The sequence below is a fragment of the Morone saxatilis genome, unplaced genomic scaffold (assembly GCF_004916995.1).
Source record: "Morone saxatilis isolate NCDOM2014 unplaced genomic scaffold, NCSU_SB_2.0 Contig18, whole genome shotgun sequence".
NCBI lineage: Eukaryota > Metazoa > Chordata > Actinopteri > Moronidae > Morone > Morone saxatilis.
This window is the reverse complement of record NW_023339740.1, coordinates 25,641,997-25,655,656: the sequence shown is the minus strand read 5'-3', so window position 1 is coordinate 25,655,656 and position 13,660 is coordinate 25,641,997. Positions and strand designations below refer to the sequence as shown.

Here is a 13,660-nt window from a genome sequence, read left to right as displayed (position 1 = left end):
TTTTCATGGTGCTTCATATAATGTTAATTTTTACGGGATCTTATTTCTCCTTTTATTTTATTACTATTATTTATTTATTTTCACTTTTATTTCGAAGGAGAAAAAAAAAAAAGAAGACAGAATTACGCGGCCGGCGCTGATTGGTCGAGCCGTGCCCCGCGTCTGTCCCGGAAGTGAAAGCGGAGGACTGATGTGTGTGTGGAGTGCAGGAATCTGTCGGTACCGTTTGTGTTGAGTCTCCCGGTTGACAAAATGGACACGTTAAACAAACTCAAACAGTTTGACGCTTATCCCAAAACTTTGGAGGATTTCCGAGTGAAGACGTGGGGAGGAGCGACCGGTGAGCGGCTTTAATTCAGCAGAGAGCAGCAGCCATTCACACATCAGGCTGTTAGCTGCTGCGGCTAACAACAAGGCGAACTGGACCTTTTCTCCTTTTCAATTATATATATATATGAAATAAAATACAGCAAGTTAGAGCATTAACATCATCCTCATAGCGCTGAGAAAGGCTGGACAGCAGCCGAACCGACACCTTTAACATGTACAGTCCAGTAGGAGAGCAACAAAACAAGGCTGGTGATTAAAAATGCAGTTGTAGATTCAAACAGGAGATTTAGTTTGAAACTTTTCTGATTTCACTGCATATTTTCTGTGAAGGACAATAGCAGTGGTTTTTGCAAACAAATGGGAAATTCCCATTCTGCTGCAGCAGCACAGAGACAGGCTAAGGCAAGAAAAGGGATAAGCTATTTGAATAAACTATTAACTATAAAGCATTTCGTTGCAAATCAATTAAAAATAAAGGAAGAAATTAGAAAGGTGACATTAAAAAAAGCTATATACAATATAAAAATTATAATACCTTTGTCTGTACACATGAATTGTGCAAGTATTTGTGCAAATGTAGTCCAGTAGTGCAACTAACCATGATGTGTGAACTGTATATGTTTAAGTATAAAGTAGTAAGTACAATATACATAATAATATACTTATGTATCGTATATGTGCATTATATATAATATGCACACACTGTACAGTAAAGATACAATGCTGTGAATATATATAACAGAAATAGAGATGAATACCATAATAATTGCATTAAAAATGTAATCAGAAAAAGCACAATAATTACAGTATAGTATAAATATATGGGGATACAAGCAATGTAATGCAATGCAAACAGCTACATTTGCTTTCATTTAATCTGAGACTGAAACAAATCCTTTAGCCTGACCTGGCAAAAGTCCAGCTCACTCCCAGTTCACACGATCAGGACCAAGAGTTCTTGTGATGAAGTCCATATATTAACTAGTGTTCACATACAAATGACTCCCTTTCTAAGAAGAATCATAAAATATGTTAATGTATACAGTTTATTAAGAAACCAAACTGCTGCTGTTTGATGCTTTTACTTTACCAACTTGAAGGAAAACGAATGGCTGAGATATCGAAGTTGTCAGTTCATTTACAGGAAGAGTGACAACTTAATCTTACAAGTAATTAACAACATGTCTGAATGAATCGTTTTAGAAATGTATTACCAGTTTCTCCGATGTAAAGACGTGTTGATTTTATGTTTTATGTCACTGAGTCTCTTTGAGTTTTGGAGTGTTGGTCGGACAAAACAAGACACGTAAAAACGCAAATTGGAGATCTTGAAACTTGTGATAGACATAAAAATAATCTGTAGCTTAATTGATTAAAAAAAGATTTAAAAAGTTTCAACCATTTTTAAAGTTTGGTTTTGTTTATGTGTCTTGAGTTTCTTTACTGTTGAACATCAGCAGGTTTCTCTCAGAACAGTGGACACTTAAATGAGTTAATCTTAAAGGAATTAGTGATTTTATTTCTGTTTTTAACGTTGTATTGTCTGCTGACTGTATAGTCAATGTCCAATAATACTTACAGTACAATAATTGTGAATAATCCTCCTCATAATCATTTTCTTGACTCAGATAGAAACTCAAAACAGCCATTGAAGCCACTTAAACAAACCATATCAGGCTCTGTTGATGTTATAGCACAGTGTCTTTTAAAAGGTGAAAAACATCTAAAGCTTCTCAAGTTTTCTTTCTCGCGTATGATAAACCAGCTGAAGGACTTTTCCTTTTAACTTCTTGCTCTCAGTTTGAACCAGGATTACGAGGCCTTCTCGTGATTTCTAACATACACACTTCCTCTGTGTCCCTGCAGTGACCATCATCAGCGGTGTCATCATGTTAATCCTGTTTGTGTCCGAGCTGCAGTACTATCTGACTAAAGAGGTGAGTTCATCCACATCACCTGATTATTTGATGTCCTGAAGTTCAGTTTGATGCTTAATGCAGAGGATAATATAACGTATGCTAAAGTTCGCTGTAGTGCATCATGGCAGGCCAGTCCAACGTGTCTACATTTTCACAGTCTCTTTTATTGATTATATATATTATTTAGTGATGTTTTGTCCACTGAATACCACAGGGTGTCTGACAAAGAATTCAATTCAGTTCACTCCAGAAAAAAGGCCTGAGAAGGCGTTAAAGTCTTACATTAAAATTGTAATATTTTTTCCTGCCTGATAGTAAAATGAGTTGTTTTTTTTCTATGTGATTTTGGGCTGTTGGGAGAAGTTGGATTGTTTTTTTCAAAGCGGATTTAGCTGCAAAACGTTTTTAATGGTTACTCAACCCATCAATTTTCTAGCAAGTATCTGGGTTCTTCATTAATTATATTATAAGGAATTATTTCATATACAGCTGCAAAGTGCTGACAAATGTGACATAAATATAAATGGCTGCATTTACCATGTCAATAAATGAATATACTTTAAGGATTAAATGGTATTCTATGTGGCCTTAAAAGGGTCCTAACCCTTAAAGTCTCAACTATAACTTGGTGAACTGCTGAAACCCTGTAAATTGTAATGGACAGAAGTCAAGGTCCACTTTTTTTATTTTTCAGATTAATAAATTATCAACATTATTATAATAATGATGATAATAACACTAATATATAATAATAATGCTGCCTGAATTTCTCCTACGGGGGATCATCATCTTATCTTATCTTACCTTATCTGCCTGGGGTCAACATTAAGCAGCCTTCAGGAAACACTTCCTGTTAGACCGGTCTGATGAGTCCGTGTCGCACAACTGGGAAATCGGTTGCTCGTTGTTCTTAATCTTCATTACTCGCCATAACAATTTGAAGATTCAGAATTATTATGTTTGCATTGAACCTTTTATATTTATAAAGTTAGTAGTGACCGTTACAGTCCTGTTTCCCCAAACATGTTAGTACTAAGTAAATCAAGGACAAAAATGTGTAAATGTGTTGTCAGTGGATGCCTTTCTTTGGTAGAACAAAATGTTGTATAGCTTGTAGGGCCAGTGAAGTGAGGTGGAGGGCATTTGTCTATTTGCCTATGCCTTTTCATGTCTGTGGAAAATGCCTCTACAACAAATGCTGTTTTGTGTTTGACACCTGCCTGAGGAAGATCTTGTAGATGTTGCCTTGAAAAGAGATTTAAACTATTTATTTGGAGCCAAACAGTGTGCAGACTGTTCTCCTTTGTGCCCTGCAGTGAGATGTGCACACACTTGGTCCTTCTTCTGTCTGTGGGAAATCCCATTAAAGAGATTTTAACCTATAAATGAAAGGCAGAAATTCTACCTTACAGCAAAAAGTACATCAAAAATATAGGGACATTGTTCTGCCATAACTCAAATTTTCTGTTAAATGTTTCATGCATCATGTTTTTGTTTTGACTGAATGTCTGAATTAAAATGTGTCCGTGCTGTTTGTTCCCTGCAGGTTCACCCTGAGCTGTACGTCGACACGTCGCGGGGAGACAAACTGAAAATTAACATCGACATCATCTTTCCTCACATGCCCTGCGCCTGTGAGTAGCACTGCTGTTACCTGCAGCTTTAGAGATAGGAATCTAACATGCTAATGATGACACATGTTGACTATAAACAGCCTCACACCTTGATGCCTTCCCCCATTCATTTTCTTTTTTCTCAGATCTCAGTATAGATGCAATGGACGTGGCCGGCGAACAGCAGTTGGACGTTGAACACAATCTGTTCAAACAGAGGCTGGACAAAGACCTTAAACCTGTCACCCTTGAGGCAGAGAAACATGGTAAACACTGACTTTACTCAAAAAATTTGCAAAAAACATTGATGTAATCAGGTTGCTATGGGTACCTGCGAGTACAGTGATACATCAGTGAGGTAGAAACACTGTTGTTTAAGTGTTTTTGCCTGACAGCCCTGCATTTGTTTGCCAGAGCCTCTGCATCTGGAAGACTGAAAGGTTGAACAAAATCATGTTTGATGGCTGATAATCATGATGGTGATTGTGTGTGTGTGTGTGTGTGTAGAACTCGGTATGGCTGATGATGGCGAAGTGTTTGACCCCAGTACACTGGACCCAAACAGATGTGAGAGCTGCTACGGAGCTGAGACTGAAGACCTCAAGTAAGACGCCATCGCAGACAACACGGGCTCTGCTTTTTACTGTCTTCGTGTTTTCTGTATACTCTTGTGTTCACTTGCCATGCTTCTCCTTGATGTGTGCGCACAGATGCTGTAACACTTGTGATGACGTGCGGGAGGCGTACCGGCGGCGAGGCTGGGCGTTCAAGAGCGCCGACACCATCGAGCAGTGTAAAAGGGAGGGCTTCACACATAAGATGCAGGAGCAAAAGAACGAAGGCTGCCAGGTTTACGGCTTCCTGGAGGTCAACAAGGTATTTATCTGTGGATCTCTAAAATGTTTCTTATTTTCAGCAAAGAGCAACAGCCTTCAAGCAGGGTTTGGAAAGATTTAGAGGAACATTTGAAACTTTAGTAAAGTAAAATAAAATAAAAAATCAGTGATATGTAAGTAAGCTAACAAAAGGAACTCACCTCATTGTAATTTAGATCAAGGTTCAAAATTACATTTGTATCATTTTATGAGATTTTAACTTGTAAAAGTAGTAATCTTCAAGTAAGGTACTCAGAAAGAAGACTTAGCAAGAACAAACACACAAGATGTTTAAACTATTCCTCAGACTGTCATCACTACTCAGTGATTTTTCTTCTGCTCTGGCTTGTGTGTTCTTTCTTTCAACACTTGCTCCACACATAACCGAGTGTCGTACGTCTGACGCAGTGATTTCGAGTTGAAAAGGTGGTCATGATATGAGAAGAAAGTTGTAATTTGAAGAAAAAAAGTCATAATTTTACAAGAAATAGTTGTAAAATGATAGCAAAACTGGGATTATTTTATGAGAAAAGAAATACACGTTGTAAAGCTGTATACTGTCATAGGGAGGGGACTGCAGTCCAAAACCATGCAATCTTGCAAGGTAAAAAGGATCAGGAAATGCTTAATAATGTTCTTGAAATACAACAATGTTGTGATAATACTTTGAATTTATTCTTGCTTAGTATTTCTTATTCTCTGGAAATGTCTTATTTTGTTTTCCTGACAGTGGCTCTGAAACTGTACTGATTGATTGTATTTACCCTCTCTTCCTCTTTGTGTCTCAGGTTGCAGGAAATTTCCACTTTGCACCAGGAAAAAGTTTCCAGCAGTCTCATGTTCACGGTAAGAGCTGCTGTAAATCCACTCTGATCTCACACAGAAGCATTCAAAGGTTTTTGAACACCCTGTGTTAGTTTCAGCAATAACCTGAGGTCAGGGACTGTAGTCCATGCTATGTTTCATCACTGTACAGTTGTATGTCTTTAAAGGTGAGATTTAGATCACAGCATAAGGTTTCAGTGTCAGAGAAAATGAGAGAAAAAGAGGAATGTTTTATAGACCTGATGACACAAATCTGTTCTTTTTCTGACACACTGACTAACTTAAAGCTCTAAAGTATATGCAGAGTATACGGGCAGCAGGCAGCTGTGTAGAAATGATTTGTCTGTCCATGGTTTACAAATAATAACTGTTAACAACAAATGTTAACTTATTTTCACTCAAAGTCATGCAAATCCTACCAATCTTCAAAATCTTGACACGCAGAGGCCCACAACAGTGAAAAGACAATGAAATAAGACATTTAAGGGAAGATGAATCTAATTTCCTGATCAGATTCACCTCTCAGTTCAATTTTATTTGTTCCTAACTAAAATGTTACAATGAGTGCATGGGTTAACCCCATAATGCTACAATAAAGGGTGTTCGGAAACGTTTGACTATTCAGTGTCTATCAGTGTCTGTTCATTCATCCACTCATCATAGTATGGATCTATCATCCACAGTCACCACATCCACTAATGAAACATCCATTGTTCACAACTCACAGCTGCACACACTCATTTCTGACTGCATGTTGAGATTTTCCAGCAACAATTAATCAGTGTGATTTTAACAGGTTTGTGCACTAAAAATGACATTATGACTGTATTTGAACACCTTATTTAGAACATCCTTTGTAGTTTTTTCACTAAAAACTGAAAATGAAGTCAGTTGAAAAATCCTTGATCTTTGTTTTGGAAAAGATTTCATGTATTCTGCATGAAACGTAAAAAAAAAAAAAGACATTTTCAAAGTTTTTGCCAAAGTAATTGCAGTTCAAGGTCTGCTTGCCTTTTCTAGAGGTTGAAGCTGCATCTCACACTGAAACCACACTGAAACCAAACTGATGAAATAAAATGAGTTCCTTCACTGTTTCTGCTCTGGTAGTTTTGTCATCAGTTTTGTCATCATCATCTGATACATCAGCAAACACTTTATGCATGTCTCTAAAAATGTCAATTTACTCACATTTTTTGTGTCTCTGCTGCATCTTTCTCTCTTTAATTAGTTTCTTCCTTCGACTGCTGTTGCTGAGTTTTGCACCGTCATCATTGTCTGTCAATGTTGATCTTTGTTATTGTCTTGACTGGAATGTCCTGCTCTGTCTGCCTGCTAAAAGCTTCTCTCATCTGCACATTAAACCAGAGCAGGAAATTAACAACAGCCATCAAAAGCTTTAATAAAACTTCAGAAGGAGTGCCACAATTTATAGTCTTCTGGGTACTAAAATGGAGAATGTGGCCAGTAAGTTAAATTACTCTCCAGGTACTCAAGCATCACTTTAAAATTCTTTGATGCAAATCTGGTAAGTGGCTGCAGTCTGACAGCATCCTCTGAACTCTGGCTCTGTGGTGAGAGATAAATGAATCTGATTGAATGTACTCATTTATTTTGCTCGGCGTTAAATTTGAATGCTTAGGAGCAGAAACAAGAGACAAGAATCACTTGTGCTGAGGATCTGACTGTAAATGAGTCTGAAATAAACCAGCTGCATCTTTGTCCCTTTATTCTGGACTGACCTTCAAGAGTTAAACACTGTCTCATGCGTTTGGGGCTGCACGATCACCCTGACAGAAGTCATACAGACTATTTTCTAATGCTCATCTTTTCTTTGGCACACAAAAACTATAATCCTCCTCAATAAGAGATTCTGCTGTTATGTAAAATCTCAGCTTTGTAAAGCCATTCATATATTTCAGTTGAGCTTTTAATACTTTGAAACAAAACAAATCATGAGCACAAAAAACCTTTTTGTAAGTTTTAAAAGCTGCGTCCTCATGTATCACTGTTCATGTCTTAATAAAAAAGCCTCCTGTCAGTGTTGTGCAGCCCCTACTGGCACCTCCCCACACATTAACATAACATGGTTTGTTGTCTACCTGCATCATTATAGTGACTCTTCTCTCTTCTTTCTGCAGTTCACGCTGTGGAAAGTAAGTGCATCTTTATTTGCAGTTTTTATTATTTTAGAAATAGTATAGTAATCTGTTTATTGAGATATGGGAAAAGTATTGCAAGTATACAATTATTTTGTAGTATGAAGTGAGAATTACTTAATGGTTGAATTTAAACCTGCTACATGGAGGTTTTAGCTGTTTATAGAACAGTCTGAATGTAATACTGATGCCTCTACATGGCTATTTCTATAGTTAAAGTTCTCATTATTACCTGCCACTGGGTCGAATTCGGTCCGATTCCTTTCGAAATGAATGGAACAAGGCGGTGGAAACACTACCGTCAGAAGTTCCTCATTGCTGCTTTAAGTACAGGCCAATACTCGCTGTATAGAATCCAGTTTACCAAGTCAGAGGACACAATTTCTGCTAGTTGTTAAATTTTCAATTCTCATTTTTTTAATACTCACAAGACGCCCTCAAATATATTTATCTAGTATCTTCAATATTTTAATTTCTTGAATTTCCCTCGGGATAAACTATCTATCTATCATGACTAAATACATACTATTGCTCATTATATACTACTCATTAGACCAGTAACAGGGCTTAAGAAAGCTGATTCTCTCGAGTTGGTCAGTGTTGATTTAGAAGACTCACATCAGCCATGGATCTCACTGTGCTGCATCTGTAGACATTTTCTGAACTTCTGATAGTGTCACAACTGTATTTCTGGCAATAAAAAAAAATCAACTGTCTCAATTGGGAGGTGTGTATACTCATCTACATTATTACAAACTAAAGTTTTATCCAGATCAGACTGAATATTAGTTTGGTAGGTGATGTTGGGTGAGGTTTGTGAAGTGTGAACAGTCAGAAGGCTGCCACTGTTTACTGCACATGAATTAATCTGAATACCAACGGACACGTTTAAGGGAGGTCAAAGGTCAGAGCATTGCACCCTGAGAACAGATGTGACCTGCAGCTACTAACTCTGATATGAACTTGTGTGAATGTGATTGTTGGCTTCAGCTTTATTTTCTGCCTTTCATCTATTAACCAACCGGAGTGAACAGCTGAATCAATCGGCCATAATCAATCACAAACTGATCAATCACAAACATTTGTGACAGATCTGTAACTTAAGATACATTCCTCTGTTTTAACTCCATGCGTATTTGAAGCATTGGGATTTTAACAAGTTAATTGATGTCTCTTGTTTTGCAGTACACGACCTGCAGAGTTTTGGCCTGGACAACGTAAGTAACTTAGTTATTTTCTCTCTTCACATTTAAAAAAAAATTACTGTGAGAGATCTATTATTTCTTTGCTTATTTAAAGATTCAATTTTGTTTGCTACTTTTTTCTGTTTGTATAGAAAAGATTTAGTAAAATAACTTTCACAGTTCACACTGCGTACATGAGCAGCGCGTGGCGCAACGTTTTGCTTCCATTCATATGTTTAATTGTATTTATCAAAGGCAGACTCAGTGTAGAAAGATGGGGCTGGCAGCAGCAGCCACGCTCTCGGTGTAAACGCTGTGTTCATGCCAGGCGCAGCTGTAGAAACCACACACAGCTCAGGCTGCCTATATGAACAAATGGTTATGTAAACCCTGAGCTGACTTTTAGGTAATAATCAAACTGTATCAATGTTTTCTTATTAATGTTAAGAAAAGGTGACAAACATTCAGTCTTTAGACGACAGTTGTGCCAACTTCTAATCTTTCTTTCGTCCTGCAGATTAACATGACCCATCTGATAAAACACCTGTCGTTTGGTAAAGATTACCCCGGCATCGTTAACCCTCTGGACGAGACAGACGTCACAGCGCCACAAGGTCAGTTTCATTTCATCATGTCCGTGTGGACCACACACAAATTATGACCATGTGAACTGTCTCTGTCTACTGCACATGAGCAACAAGGAAGGGCTTTTATCTACTATATAACAGTATCTGTAACAATGCACATTTGCACCGGACCTTGTAAACTACAACAGGAGTGCACTGACTCATACTGAAGTGTCAAGTTAAACCACAGTTGTTACTGCTTCCGCTTCTGGCTCAAGGGCTGAATATAAGAGTTTAACCCAAATAGAAAAAGAGATTCGACCAGGCAAGTTTCATACATTTGAAACTTTAGGTTTTCACAACTGGAGCGTAAGAACTTCTGTCTGCAGCTACATTTTGCACCAATCTATAACAATCAGAGAGAAGATACAGAGGACAAGAGACCAATGTAGAATTAAGCAAAGTGGCCAAAACGTGTGCTGTGTCTGCAGGAGGAATTTTCCTTCAAGATAAAATCTAACATTTTGTGTCTGTCACTCTGAGCAGGACGTTTGCAGCATCAGAAAGTGTAACATCCACTCCGAAAACCATTTGACAAACTGAACTTTTATTGACAAAACTAGACGGTCGAACGTAGAGAGTGTGACAGCATCGAGCAGACAGAGAGCGGTGGTAAAGGTTACTGGAAGAGTCCCATAGCTGTACAGCTGTGTTGAGGAGGATATTATTCCTCGTCCTCCTCAGCAGCGGATGCCCATACCGATGGCCATGAAGGTGCCAAACGTCCCTCCGCTCTGCATCATAGTCTTCCCTACTCCGCCCATCAGCTCCCTGCCACGCATGCCGATCCTAAAAACAGCAGAGACGGTTTTCATTTTCTGTCTGAACTGAAGCAGTTTGAGCTGTCGGTTACCAGAAAAGTAGACTAACATGTAAATAACTGTCAGGTAACTTACTTGATATGGCTTATCAATAATTGTACACACGTTTTTTTTTAAGGATTCAGTTTAAGAACTATGTCAGTGTAGATCTGATTACTATGTGCACGTTAGCCTGTTTTCTGTTTGCCTACAAAGCTCTGATTGGCTCAGTTTTTCCCACATGCATGCAGTAGATACATATTTCTATAAAAACAGTTTGGATGTACACAAAGTTCGTAGTTACCTGAGACAGGAGAAAGTGCCAAACATGGCGCCAGCAGCCATTCCTACTGCAAACCCCATCATGAACCCCATCTTGACCCGGTCAAAACAGCTCGGCTGAGTCTGGCCATACGGACCTACAGCCACAGGCATCTGGGGAGGGAAGATGGACCAGTAGACTGTTACAGATGCAGTGTGGTCTGACAGCGTGATGAACAAAATACTGAGCGGGTCTGAAGGTTCCCGAGCCTGGACGTACTGAGCCGGACCACATTATGATCCAGTCTGGCTCCTCACTCGCTCTGTTCACTGTGATTATTGATGCGATGCCCAGCCTCTTTTATTAAATGTTTATAACTACAACAGTTTGGGGATATGCTCTACTAAAACTGAATATCAAGTCACGATAAGGGCCTTTTAAATGGATTACTACTTGATGTTGAGGACTTGGACAATGTCAGTCTAGCAGACCTTCATTATTACAGCTGATATTGGTGCCTACATACTCCTAAATAAAGCAGTGTTTAATTGAGTTACCACACAGGAAACCTGGGGACACTTAATATTTCATCATATGAACACAATGCACAGAAAAGCAGCCTCACAATGCAGATAATACCAGCAAGATTTAGAGTTTTCTGACATATTCCTGGAGCTATTTCAACACTTTATCCACAATGAGTTTGCTGCATTGTGGAATCACACATTCATAATACAGCAGGTTTAGTTTGTTAAGTGACTTATTAGAGTAAACTCTTAATGACTCCAGGACTATATATTTGTAATGCTTTAAACATCAGGATAAAAATGTAGAAATTGTAGCTTCAAAATCAAACATTTGACCTTTAGTATGGAGCTTGTCAATCATGTTACTACGTTAGGTTCAGTCCATACTAGCTGCTTAATACTCGGCTGACAATCCAGTATAGTTTAGTTACAAACACTGGCTTCATTACAGATGTGCGACAGTTAAGGTTGATGATTGAGTTGTGTCTCTGAGCCTGTAACGTTGCATAAGTCGGTGTTATCTCATGAGCTCGGACGCTAACGTCAACCTGTGGCCTGCACAGATAAACACGTTTCCACCGACAGCCGCTGACTGGTGGACATTTTACCGAAGAGATCCGGTGAACTCGAGCTTACCTTGAGCTGTGTGTTTAAAATAAGTCTGGTTTCTGGTTTCTGGTTCCTGGGCGGGAGGATTGGAGTTTATGTGAGCGCAGATGGGTTTAAATGTCTCTTCTAGCAGACCTCCATAACCGGATAGAGGAAGGAGACAGATGACACAGGAAGCAAATAAAGAGGAGAAATAAACCTGGAGGAGAAAGTACAGCAGCGCCCACCAGTGGTTCATTTTATCACTACTAATATTTACATTTTAATTAGGATTACTATTAGTATTCACGAAAATTAAACCAAATATACATCTTAATTAAACCACTTTCAATACTCAACTATGTTTTTATTGATTAAGAGCTTTAATCATTTAGCAGTTGATCCGAAGACGAGCTGTTTTATTGGAGCAGATTAAACTAGAGTACAACAGCCTGACTTTGCGTATCAATAATAATTCCTCATTTATTTTGTCTCATAACAATCCTTAACACACCTCACTGCTGTGATAATCCATTTATTCCTTACTTAAAATCCTACTTTTTATACTCTGGTCTGATAGTAAGGTATGGTTTAATCAGTCAATTGTACATAATAAAAGGAAAAATAAATAAATAAAAACATATTCTCTGTCCCCATTCTACACAAAATAGCAGTGAAATAGATCAAACAACTAAATAAACAATACAAAATATATATTATATAAATATAATAAAGAAGCACAACAGGATCAGACAGTAACAGTTTATCAAAGCATAGCAAAGAGAGATCACAAGTCATTAAATTTCGACCAACTGTTAGCTCTTGCTATATCAGAGATTATTAACAATGTTGAAGTGTCTTCTGTGTGTCTGCATTCATATTAAGATTTCCTTTTTCTCCCCACAGCATCAATGATGTATCAGTATTTTGTGAAAATCGTTCCCACCATCTACGTGAAAACTGATGGAGAGGTGAGTCCTTGTTCCCTGAAGTTACTCTTTCATCCTGGACCTTATCAAAGAGATGTTAATGTGACAAAGTGTGAAAGCAAACTTTATCTTTCCATATGTGTTTGTCTTACTGAGTTTTCCTTTAACATCCCATCTGATCTTCCACTGGATGGTTGTACCAGGCTACATTTACTCAGGCTAAAACAATGCTTTGTTGTCATTTTGTATTTTCCAGGTGGTAAAAACAAACCAGTTCTCAGTCACCAGGCATGAGAAAGTAGCCAACGGGCTTATAGGAGATCAGGGGCTGCCGGGCGTGTTTGTTTTATATGAGCTGTCACCCATGATGGTTAAATTCACAGAGAAACACAGGTAGGACGCAACGGAGGACTTCACCTAATAAAAGTTGTCAGCTAACAGCGCTGTAGAGCCTTAATCAGCCTCTCGTTTAAACCGGGCAGTTGACGTTGACGCTAATAGAAGGTAAAACAGTCTATTTCCTGCTGCTTGTTCAGCTCCTGTACAGACGAGAGCTCATAGCTTGGCAGTTTATTTGTCTCACAACGTGTGTTACACTGTCGGTTGTTGATCCTGCAAGTCTGAAGACATTCGAAACATAAAACCTTCTCATCTTCCACGTGTCTAGTATTTGTCTTTGAGATCGTATTTGTGAACGGGTGTTTACATTTTGAATATTTAAGACATGGACAGTGTTGTCCCATTCGTTGTAATGGTTCGAGCAGTTGTAAAATGAGGAATTTTTCAGGTTTGAATACTTCACTACGTTTCTGATTCACAAAATTTTTGTGAAGATTTTGAAACAACCAGAATATAAATAAATAAATAAAATAATAGATTTAAAAAGGGTCATTTAAAGGAGCACATGCAATAACACAATTCATGAAGTATGTTTAAATAATCTGTCACAGTTTTGGCAATGAAAGTGTGAGTTTATTTTAATCTTAATGCTGAATTAATTAATCTCTCACTCTCTCTCTCCCTCTC

At 38.1% G+C, this 13,660-nt stretch overlaps 2 protein-coding genes across 2 annotated transcripts in view; one reads left to right on the top strand and one right to left on the bottom strand.

Annotated features, from left to right (window-relative positions):
* Nucleotides 1-167: 167 nt before the first annotated feature.
* The window catches only part of ergic3 (ERGIC and golgi 3), a gene marked incomplete in the record, with an annotated part of 16,260 nt that continues 2,767 nt past the window's right edge, over nucleotides 168-13,660 (top strand). Inside the window, 12 exon segments of the mRNA XM_035662826.1 lie at nucleotides 168-340; nucleotides 2,197-2,267; nucleotides 3,796-3,883; nucleotides 4,009-4,128; nucleotides 4,370-4,466; nucleotides 4,573-4,738; nucleotides 5,526-5,583; nucleotides 7,701-7,715; nucleotides 8,904-8,935; nucleotides 9,420-9,516; nucleotides 12,612-12,676; nucleotides 12,891-13,027. Coding sequence (XP_035518719.1) covers nucleotides 253-340; nucleotides 2,197-2,267; nucleotides 3,796-3,883; nucleotides 4,009-4,128; nucleotides 4,370-4,466; nucleotides 4,573-4,738; nucleotides 5,526-5,583; nucleotides 7,701-7,715; nucleotides 8,904-8,935; nucleotides 9,420-9,516; nucleotides 12,612-12,676; nucleotides 12,891-13,027 — 1,034 coding nt within the window.
* On the bottom strand, nucleotides 10,055-11,893 carry romo1 (reactive oxygen species modulator 1). Its single transcript, XM_035662831.1, has 3 exons — nucleotides 11,754-11,893; nucleotides 10,633-10,763; nucleotides 10,055-10,317 (listed from the first exon to the last, which is right to left on the bottom strand). The coding sequence occupies exons 2-3, from the start codon at nucleotides 10,761-10,763 to the stop codon at nucleotides 10,209-10,211; spliced, it is 240 nt and encodes a 79-aa protein (XP_035518724.1). The 5' UTR covers nucleotides 11,754-11,893; the 3' UTR covers nucleotides 10,055-10,208.

What these genes read in the sequence shown, in the direction of transcription:
- romo1 (XM_035662831.1), bottom strand. Translation starts at nt 10,763, where the DNA reads ATGCCTGTGGCTGTAGGTCCGTATGGCCAGACTCAGCCGAGCTGTTTT. An exon ending in GGCACTTTCTCCTGTCTCAG is followed by an intron (nt 10,318 to 10,632) that starts GTAACTACGAAC and finishes TGCTGTTTTTAG; the next exon opens with GATCGGCATGCGTGGCAGGG.